The following is an 11556-nucleotide window of genomic DNA, read 5'->3' as shown; positions in this document are numbered from 1 at the left end:
TATATAAACTGAAAGTTGATAGGCTCTTAATTAGTTAGGGCGTCTAAGGTTACGGGGAGAAGGCTGAGGATTGCCGTTGAGAGGGAAAAGAAATCAGCCATGATGGAATGGCGGGGTAGACTCGATGGACTGAGTGGACTAATTCTGTTCTTATGGCTTATGGTCTAAAGCCAATTACTGCATGACGTTATTGGGCCTTTTTTTTCCTGGATGGTGAAATGGACGCTAAGATAGCGCAGCGATTGGCGGGACACAGTTACAGCTTTTGCTGATAACACGAGACATGTTGGAAAGTGGGCCGTGAAGAGAAGCGCTGGGGGCATATCATTCAGTATCCATTGCACTAACTACCTCCTGTACCTAATAAAGTGGCCGACCACTTCGAAGTTCGACATTTTGTGCCTTCAGAGATACTTATCGTGGAGATCAGCAGTTTCTGAGATTCAAAGTTACAGATCACACTTCTTCCCCATTCTGACGTTTGATCTAAACACCAACTGGACCTCTTGACTATCTCTTTGATTTTATGCGTGAGTTGCTGCCACATGATTGGCTGATTAGATAATTGTATTAAAGAGCAGGTGCACAGCTGAACCTAATAAAGTGGCCACTGTGTCAATCGTGAACAAACCGTGCTTATAGGAGAGTAATGCAAAAAAAAAAATCTACATTCCATCCTCCGCCCAAAATACGCTGTCTCAATGTGGACTTTTTTCAAAAGCGATTCATTGAATCCAGCATCCAGATGCAGTCGATTCGCGACAGCAAGGAATTACGGCCTTTCGTGACCACCGATTTCCTTCTAGAGTTTATTACTTCAGAAGCTGGTTACAACAGCTTGCAATGGTCTCCAAAGAAATTCCATCTTACCTGGCATGAGAGAGACAGGACAACATTAGTCTTGGTGGGGTGTGGGGGTATGTTTTTCCTAAACACAACTACTTTGGTAACGAAAACACATCAGCGTCACCATTTCCTGAAGAGGTCGAGGCGTGCGAGGCTCCCCATCCATTCTGTCCAAACAGGAGCACCATTGAGAGTGTCCTGACTAGCTGCATCACTGTCTAGTACGGGAATTCCAAGGCATCTGACCACAGGTCCCCACAAAGGATTGTGTGGACTGCTGAGAGGATCATCGGGTCTCTTCCACTCATCCAAGATATTAATCAAGACCGCTGCGTACGCAGGGCCCTAAGCATTGTCAATGGCCGCTCCCATCCGTCCAACAATCTTTTTTACCCACTACCATCAGGCAGGAGGTATTGCAGCATCAGTACAAGAACTGTTAGGATGGGAAACCGCTTCTTCCCCGAGAACACCCTGCCGTCACCCAGATCCCATTCGGTAGGATGCACCAATAGTATTATACTATTACTTTTTAACTTGAGCTGCAATTGCACCATATCTATTTTTTTTGTACTAATATTACTTTATGCGTGTTGCGTGTGAGTTATATGCACTGTGTTGTGCATCTGGGTCCGGGGGAACATTGTTTCATTTGGCGGTAAACATGCGTAGAGTTGAATAAAAATAATCTTGAACTTAAACCTGAAAAAACATGTGTGGGTTGGCTTCTGAACCGAAGATGTACAACAGTGCACCTTTTTTACAGTGATGGAACGGAATGATCGCAAAACATTGAAAATAAACTAATTAATTGGATTTAATGTTTAAAAATGTACGCAAATCCTAATCTGTCAGATTTTCCGTGAAAATATACAGCCTTCAAATACAATGTATATAAACACAACTACGAAGAAAACGTGGATTAAAATCCCCTTTTATACTGCATACGATGTAATAAAATTGTTAGTTTTATTGTTAACTCCTCTACAACCTGACCCCGATTTCGAAATATTTTAAAAATGCTCAACTGTATAGTATAAATAATCTCTGAAAGACAAACATTTCAAATTCATGTAGTTTGAACATTCAAAGATCAGACGATATTGTTTCTAAGCTTCGAAATAACGACCCCTGATTTTAACTGGCCGAAAGCTTCTTCTTTCTAATGGTCTCCAGTGCGGCTTCCTTCTCCTTCAGAATCTCTTTTAGCCGCCGGATTTTCTCGTCTCGGCTGGTCTTATTTACCCTGGAAGGTGTCGGGATGGTCGAGGAGTGGCTCTTGGTCACAGTCGAGAGGCCGGGCACTTCATCCGCCGCTGCGCATCGCGTCGGCTCATTGGAAGGTTCGATTACATGTGGCCCTGATCTGGTGCTCGGTGAGCCGGTCAAAATGTTTTCACTGCTGCGAGGACTATTGCAGGCCGCTCCCTCGGTATCTCTCCCCGGGAGGCAACTGTACGCGAGCTCCGATTTTCGGTTTAGATCCGCTTTCTCGTCACGCAGTTTCTCAATTAAACGCTGGTTTTTCTCGCATTTTCTTTTGTTCTTCGCGGACGATTTAGCCTTGATCTACAATGAACGAATCAGATATTAGCATAGTTTCCAATACTGCATCTGTAATATCGAAAAAAATGTGTCCTAACCTTATAGAAACATCTTGGTTACACTGCGCCTTCACCTTCTCTAAGATGAACCCAGTCAATGCATTTTACTCCGTGTGGCCGGTTCCCAAGTGAATTTTTGGCCCCCTACCATCAGGCAGGAGGTACCTTAGCATCAGGACAAGAATTGTTAGGATAGGAAATAGCTTTTTCCTCCAGGCCGAAAGACTACCCAACTCCTTGCCATCACCCAGGTCTCACCACGTATGAAGCGCCAATTGCGCTATACTGTTTACTTTCGTAAATGCACCTTATTATTTGTAAATTTATTGGTGGTAATATTACTTTATCGCTTATGTGAAGCATAGGTACTATTGTTGTGCACCTTGGTCCGGAGGAACGTTGTTTCGTTTGGTTGTAAACGTTAAGTAACTTCAGTTCACAAGTATAGAATCCTCGGTAATCTAATTTCGGATGATTTACAATAAAGGTGAACAACAATGGACATCAAGCCCCCTAACTATCGCCAGAAAAAGTATTGGCTGCGAGGAAGATCAACAGCCCCACAAAAGGAAAATTCTTTCGCGCAGATACGCAAATTCTTTTTCTCCTTACTAGGTAGGTGCCCAATATTTGCAACACTCCCTTCCCCTTCATTCACAAAAACCTAATGCTGCAAAGTCTGTATCGTCCGCTATCCATTCTCCATCCAAGAGCTACTCCGACGCCCAAGAAGGCTAGTGCACCCTTCGGCGAAGAATTCACTTTGTTGTATCGACGGGCGTAGCGTAATGTTAAGTGCGAGCGAATCAGCTTAAATGACCATCCGCACAACCGCATGGTTAACAGGAACGCCAACTACAAGAAGATGCGAACTAATCCAACGCTCGCTGAGGTCTTCGTGAAAAATTCAACGGTTGGGATTTAACATGAGCTGTGAGCGAGGAAAAAAGCAACTGGGAAAAGTATCCCATACAAGGTATGGTTGTTTGCAATGTGGAAAGATGCAATACGAGAGTGAGATTGTCAACTTATTTCGAGGCACGAAGCAGTGTGAACAGCACTTAATAGCCTACATGCTCTTTTCTACACCAGAAAAAAAATAAGATGGGTTATAACGGAATTCGCGTTAACAGCCGCAATGACCATAGGACATTGAAGCAGAATTAGGCCGTTCAGCTCATCGAGTTTGCTCCACCATTCCATCATGGCTGATTTTTATCGCTCTCAACCCCACTCCCCTGCGTTCTTCCCGTAACCTTTGACGGCTTTACTTATCAAGAACCTATCAAGCTCCTCTTTAAATATGCCCAGTGTTTTGGCCTCCACAGTCGTCGGTGGCAATCCTCTGGTAAAAGAAATTTCTCCTCATCTCTGTTCTAATTTCCTCCTCAGCCTTCTATTTTTTTTTTGGCTGTGCCCTCTGGTCTAGGTCTCCCCATCATAGAAAGCATCCTCTCCACGTCCACTCTGCCAAGTCCTTTCAATACTCAGTAAGTTTTAGCGGGATCCCCCGCCCCCAATTCTTTTAAACTCCAACACAGACCCAGAGCCATCAAACGCTCTTCATACGTTAACCCTGTCATTACCGGAATCATTCTCGAGAATGTCCTCTGGACACTCTCCAGACGCCAGAGCGGCGATCATTACACAAGCAGACTGCTGAACATTTTACCCAACAGTACTGAGCACGGAGGCTCAAGATTAGTTACAAGGAAAATTAAGGAAGTTGGCTATTAGCAACATAAAAAAGGATCGGTGTAGGGGTTATTTCAGAGGCGCGTGAGACGAGCACTGTACTGCTGTCACGAAATTACAAGCTTCACCACGTATAATATTACATTCGGTGATCGAATTAACTATTTCACAGCATCTCCGGCGGCAGGGCCATTTTACTCAGGACCCTCTTTGCAAAAAGGATCACAAGGACTATATCTTTGGTACAGAAAAAGGAACTACAGTACACGAATCATATAGAGAGCATCGAAACCTAACAAGTCATCGTTGCCTTAAAGTAGGAAGGTTAAGATAGCTCGAAACGTCAGTTTATTTCTGTCCACAGATGCTACCTGGATGCTGAGTTCCTCCAGCATCTCTGGATTTCCTGCATCGCCAGAACCTTGTGTTCAGGTTTAAACTGTTTCATCCTCGCCATTTCATCAATGCAGTAGTGATCGGAGGGAGGCGAAAGCCCGATTTTGCAACGTTAGGACTCTAGCCAAAGTTTGGGGTGACTGGCTTGCACTTTATCGTTACAGGAGGCTTGCAATTCTAACCTAACTTAACTATGCTAATACAGTGTGAAGGCCAGTCTTTCTGCAGATGCGGGCAGCCAACGAACAAAGTTGTGTTAGGAAGCCTGCACACTATAAGACATAAGAGAAGAATTACGCAATTTGGCCCATGGAGTGTGCTCCGTCATTCCATCAAGGCTGACTTATTATCCCTCTCGATCCCGTTCTATTGCCTTCATTCCGTACCTCGATGCTCTGACTAATCAACAGCTTATCACCCTCCCATTCTAAATATACTCAATGATTTGACCTAAAGCTGAATTGCAGCGTCCGATGTGGGCTTGAACCACAACCATGAGATTAAGAGTCTCATGCCCTACTGCCTGAACTAGCTGGGCTCACACAGGGAAAGGTACGCCCAATTACAATCTGCAGCAGTTCCGATGTATGATGTTTATTCAGTGGCAAAATATTTTCCGCTTTTGCCTTCTAAATTCATAATCTATCCCGTTGACTTACAAGCCAGCGAAGTTTCCTCTAACTCGTACAGGAGACTAGAGAGAATAATAATTCGACACGAACTAGAGGCATAGAGCACGACAGCACAGAAACAGGCCCCTCGGCCATCTAGTCCATCCGTGCCGCATTGTGGTGTATGGGGTGTCAGGGATGGGTAGCTCCTCTGGCGGGGGATCATGTCGCGTCCTTTTCAAGGCAGTTAGCCCACCTTTGGTCCCTACCTGGCACTCAGCTCTCGCCTCTGGCTCCCCGCAGCTGTTTGCATGCAACAGCGGCCACACCCCGAGCAACGACTTCGACAAGCCGGCTAAACCAGGTGAGGGTAGCCGACGGGTGTCAAACCCTTGGTGAGATAGGAGTTGTCTATCCCAGCATGTGAAGACAGACTCCGGCGGATTGAGCAGACGTGACCAATGGAAGGTCCAACAGTCAAGAAGGCCATCTCTGCAAGCGTCGTGGAACGTGTAGAGCAGGACAAGACACGGAAGACGTCCTGGTCATCCACTGCGCTTAGTCGCATCTCCAGCCGTCTCGACTCTTGTCTTGCCACTGGATCCAGATGGGAATTGGGAAGAGAGAGTGAGGCTGATGCTGCGGAACTCTCCCTCACTTAAATTCAAATCACGCGCTAGTCTCGACACTATCATAATGGTATCGAGGTCCTCATCGACGTCGACGATGGACGAACACACCATCCGTGCCGTAAGTGGTAATCTCGTCCCAGCAACCTGCTCCGGGCCCGTACCCCTCCCATCCACGTACCGATCCAAATTTCTCTTAAGTGTTGCAATCGAACTCGCATCCATCACTTTCGGTGGCAGCTCATTCCACAGGTGGTGAATCTGTGCAATTCATTGCCACGCAAGGCTTTAAGTACATTTAAAGCGGAAGTCGATACCTGATAGGTGAAGCCAGGTGGGTGGGAAAGGTGAAGGCTGGAGAAGGAATCTGATAGGTGAGGAGAAGGGAAAGATGACGGTGCACCAGGGGAATGTGATAAGCAGGTGAGAAGAGGTAAGAGATCCAGACTGTGGAATAGAATAACAGGGAAATACCGGAGGGCGAAGTCGATGTTCATGCTATCAGGTTGGAGGCTACCCAGACGGAATATGAGAAGTCGCTCCTCCACCCCGAGAGTTGCCCCATAGTGGCTGTAGGGACGACCGTGAACCGACAAGTCGGAACAGGAACGAGGATAGGAAGTAAAACGGTTAGCCACTGGCAGATAGTCCTTTGCATAGATGCTATACTGCCTGACCTGCTAAGTTCCTGCAACATGCTACCTGTGTTACTCAAGTTTAAGTAGTCTCTTCTTAACACATATCTTCCTTCAATTATACAGCACAGGCTGGCCGTCCAGTACTGACTTTGGTTTATCAATCATCGTTCTAATCTTTCCCCGTAACTTTGGTTTTATAAAGCACTGGTGAGCTCTCATTTGGAATATTGTGAGCAGTTCTGGGCCCCTTATCTAATAAAAGATGTACTGACATTGGAGAGTATGCAGAGGAGGTTCACGAGAATTATTCCGGGAATGAAAGTGTTAACGTATGAGGATAGCTCTGGCCTGTACTCGCTGGAATTTAGAATGTCATTGTAACCTATTGAATATTCAAAGGCCTAGACAGAGTGGATGTGGAGAGGATGTTTCCTATAGTGGAGGAATCTAGCACTAAAGGGCACAGCTTCAGAACAGAACGTTTAAAATGGAGATGAGGAGAAATGTCTTTAAGCAGAGGTTGGTGAATCTGTGGACTAGGTTGCCCAAGGCAGCTCTGGAGGCCAGGTCACTGGGTGTATTCTGCGCCTATGTCTTGTGGAAATTACATTTTCCAACTAATTCACTGGTTATTCAGATCTGCCATTTTATACATTATGGGTGCTCCGTGAAACACATTATTTATTTTTAAAAGCTATAGCTGAATCAGTCAGGTTTAGTAGCATCAGCAAATGCTGTGAAACTTGTTTTGTGGCAGATATATTTCAACCTGCAAATTAAACTTTAGGAAATCCTGCACAAGGACTCCCAAGTCCCTTTGTGCCTCAGATTTTTGAATTTTCTCACCATTTAGAAAATAGAGTGTACTTGTATTTCTTCAACCATAGTGCATGACTATACACTTCCTGACACTGTATTCCATCTGCCACTTCTTTGCCCAACTTTTCTAATCTGTCCAAGTCCTTCTGCAGTCTCTCTGCTTCCTCAACACTACCTGCCCCTCCACCTGTGTATCATCTGCAAATAACCTGTGGTTATTTGAGTTACTGGTGCATTCCTGTTAGCTTGACCAGTCCTGCCTTTATCGTCTGAAGTCTCTCATTTACAAGGTGTTTTCACCCACAGAACTGCAGCTCACTGGATTTTTGTTGTTGTTTCTTGCACCATTCTCTGTAAACTAAAGACTTTTGTGCATGAAAATCCCAGATCAACACCTTCAGAGATACTCAAACCACTCTGTCTGGCACCAACAACTATTCCATGGTCAAAGTCACTGAGATCACATTTGGACTGAACAACAACTGAACCTCTTGACCATGTCTGCAAGCTTTTATGCATCAAGTTGCTGCCACATGATTGGCTGGGTAGATATTTGCATTGATGAGATGAACAGGTGTACCCAATAAAGTGCCATTGACATAATATGACAGTGGATGGGGAGGGGGAACATGAAGCCAGGGCAGGCCACCAATCAGTACTACAATACCTTGGCACACCCTCGCCACCGGAATAAAGTCTAAACAATTTGTACATCCGCACCTCAGGTTCTATGCTTAATTGACGCCACAAAGAATGATTATCTGTTTGGCTTCTGGAGTAATTTGACATGAAGCATTCTTTTCCAATGTCCTACCAAAGAACTCACCAAGACGGGCGGGCAATGTGAACAAGTCAATATCTTCCATATGGAAAGGAGACATCAGGTGCATCAAACTTGGGCTGCTAGGGTAACAGGACTGTCTCAGCAATGTTTAAGAAGGTTCTGAGATTTAAAGGATGGTGAACTGAATAAATAAAAGCTTAATGCTATTCTTCTGGATAAAAGAGTATGAGCTGGCCCATCAAAGACCTACCAAATCCCAAACAAGATTGCTGATTTGAAAGAGGACCACAAATTGGTGGTCAAAAGTGTTCTAAACAATCGTGAGTATATAAAAGCAGGATCAGTTAGAGTGATCCATAAAATCTCTGCTTGCCGGAGAAGTATTATTTAGAACCTGACTAAATGGACAATTGATAGAAACATTTAAAAAAACTGAACAGAAAAAGACAAATATGTAAAACAGTGAGATACTGAGAGATTTCACTACAAGTGTAAGCACTGGCTGTACATGGAGTTAGAAAGACTGACACGCCTGGCCCTTGCTAAATGTGACTGAAAGACAGTCGTAGAATGTGCCACCAGAAGAGTAAAAGGAAGATGTCAAAGTTTTAAAGAATTTTCCTTTGAATAAACTCTGAATGGACGATAGTTCATGCTAAACGTACCAAATTGAAAGTCCACGGTGTCCGCAAAAAGATGTCATAATGGTGAATGGAATAGACCGTAAAACAAAGAAACTACTGGACAGGACTTGGGTTCATTCACAACACAGAGAGTACAATGGGAACCCAGAAACACACACAAGAATAAAATGCATTTTTAGGTTCAAAGAACATGTAGCACGCAGTTAAACAGAGCACACCCAATATAACTGAAGGACTAAATATTGTACAACAAAGTGCAGCTATCAAGATGATTATAGTTTTTCTACAATTTTAAATTGCAAATATTAAATGTGACTGCTGAACTAATTGTTCAATTTCTAAGAAATTGTAAGTACAGAGGATTCCAGTTAATTGGGCCATTTCTTAATCAGGGCAGCAGCTTATTTGGGACAACCCTTACAGAAAAAAACCGATCCAGAGAATAGCTGGGATTCCCTTTGCTTATTTGGGACACTATGCCACTTAACTGGCGCAAGAGACTACTGCTGAACAGTTTCTAACAAGCATCAGTCACATGCACTTGTGTGGCTGTTAGACACTACACTGTGCTTAGAGCAATCAGTTTTTAAATAGCATCAATTGCATGAACTTATGTTCAAAAAACAGTGATTCTTGTCACTGATAGCTGGCGAGAAATAAGCAGTAATGTAATTCAGAACTGTTTTGCTCACCGTGATTTCAAGCATTCAGGCCTGGAGATGCCAGAAATGGCTAGGAGTGCAAATGGATCGATTTCACTACTTCAAGTTAGGACTATGAAGAATTTGAAGGTATCAACAATCATCTTGAATGTTACAATGAAAATGAAGATGTGGAGGATGCAATCGTCGGCAGCATAGTATGAAGGCAGTCCATTATCTGCACTAGGTGTCCGTGCAGATTTTGTTCATTTACATTAAAAGTAAACAAGATGCAAGTGAATTCCTCTGTCGATAAGTATTAGGAACTATTTCAGTTTTATAGTACTGTAGTAATATTGGTAGTGTTCTCATTTGTCCTGCATTTCATTTAAATACTTGTTACTCGGTTTGTCTTTTTTTTATACCTTTTTAACTATTCCATGAAACTTCGACTAACTGGAGCTGCCGCTTAATTGGGCCAAAATGTACTGGTCCCAATGTGTCCCAATTAACCGGAATCCACTGTATTTGCCATTTTAAGCACTGAAGAGACAGATCACATTGAACAAATATTTATATCTTCAAGGACCAGCACTGTAAAACACAAACTAATAAATTTGAGAAAGAACTTTAGAAAGGAGCTGAAACCATTTTCTTCCGTATTGCTTCCAGCGCAGCCTCCTTCTCTCTCAGTATCTCTTTCAGTCGCTTGATTTTCTCATCGCGTGTGGTTTCGTCAACACTCAAGGGAAGAGGAGTGTAAGGGTGTGCCGTGCCGATCTCAGAGGCAGAGCAGTGTCCTCCTGAAGGAGGTGAGCTGCTGGGTGCAGGATCAACTGGGGCAGCCATATGGCGGCCATCAATTGTAGTGGGAGAGGATTCCACTTCTGCGGGCTTCTCTGGTACTGAGTGGGGTTCAGCTGTGCTGGCAAGTTCCTCTTGTTCACAGTAGGAGTCAGTGTGGGAGGGTTCATCCTTAATGGAAGTAGGCCTTTCAGCACAGTTCACAGGAAGAGAGCTGTAGGCATGCTCACATTCCCAGTTTGAGCTTAATCTTTTCATACACTGTTTCTTAACTTCCGTTGAATTATCAGCACTTTCCATTTTTCTTTTTACTGGTGACTGAGGCTCACGTTTAATCTAAAATAGAAAAATAAAACTTCAGAAGATTAGCATACACATATTAAAGATTTCCATAAATTCCACAACTCCTTGAGTAATGGCCACATAAAATAAGCTGTAGTTAAAACTACTGGAACACACTTTAAATCCCCTAGATTTTGAAAGACTCTACATTCAGTGGTCACTTTATTAGTTACCTCCTGTACCTAATAAAATGGTCGCTGAGTGCATGCTCATGGTCTTCTGCTGAAAGGTTCGACAGCTTGTGTATTCAGAGATGCTCTTCTGCACACTACTGTTGCAAAGTGTGGTTATTTGAGTTGCTGTCACCTTCCTGTCAGCTTGAACCAGTGTGGCCATTCTCCTCTGACCTCATTAACATGGGCTTTTCACACATAGAGCTGCCACTCACGAGATGTTTTCTGTTTTCCACACAATTCCATGTAAACTCTACAGACTGTTGTGAAGATCCCAGGGATCAGCAGATTCTGAGAAACTCAAGCCACCCTGTCTGGCACCAACAATCATTCCATGGTCAACATCACTTAGATCGCACTTCTTACCCATTCCGATGTTTGACCTGAACGACTTAAGCATGTCTGCGAGCTTTTATGCACTGAGTTGCTGCCACATGATTGGCTGATTAGATATTTGCATTAATGTACAGATTTACACATGAAATAGCCACTGAGTGTATTTCTGAATTTAATTCTAACATGCGTAGGAAGGATTATGATACGTTTTGCATTAACATTAGCTGAGTGTAAGTATAGAAATCTCAAGTGAAAAGTAGTGGGTTCAAATGCAGATATGTCGGTATATTATCTAGGCTGACCTTTCAGTGACAGCACTGCTTGGGATGGAATCTTCCATGTGACATTAAAATGATGCCCTGTTTGTTCCAAACAGGACACTATTTTGAAACAAGAGATTCTCCAGAGCAATGCACATGAAATGGTAGAGTGTCTCAGCAGGTCAGGCAGCATCTGTGGCAGGGAATAAATAGTCAGTGTTTTGGAACCTAACTCTAACCCACAGTACATCTCAGTAGATGTACTGAGCACATCTACATGGACAGTTGCCACAAGAAGGCAGCACCCACCATCAAAAGTTCCCACTATCCAGGC

At 43.7% G+C, this 11556-nt stretch overlaps 1 protein-coding gene across 3 annotated transcripts in view; it reads right to left on the bottom strand.

Moving 5' to 3' along the window:
- Positions 1-1643: 1643 nt before the first annotated feature.
- The window catches only part of LOC140195263 (uncharacterized), a 53701-nt gene continuing 43788 nt past the window's right edge, over positions 1644-11556 (bottom strand). For 2 of the 3 annotated variants that reach the window (XM_072253322.1, XM_072253320.1), the window contains exons 4-5: positions 9956-10447; positions 1644-2415 (exon numbers count right to left, since the gene is read on the bottom strand). In XM_072253322.1, the coding sequence (XP_072109423.1) occupies positions 1984-2415; positions 9956-10447 (924 nt within the window). In that variant the 3' untranslated portion in view covers positions 1644-1983. Of the gene's footprint in view, positions 2416-9936; positions 10448-11556 lie in introns of all 3 variants that reach the window. The other variant, XM_072253323.1, reaches the window with a different exon arrangement.

This window comes from Mobula birostris, chromosome 3, assembly GCF_030028105.1.
Source record: "Mobula birostris isolate sMobBir1 chromosome 3, sMobBir1.hap1, whole genome shotgun sequence".
NCBI classification, from domain to species: Eukaryota; Metazoa; Chordata; class Chondrichthyes; order Myliobatiformes; family Myliobatidae; genus Mobula; species Mobula birostris.
This window is presented reverse-complemented; position numbering and strand designations above follow the sequence as displayed.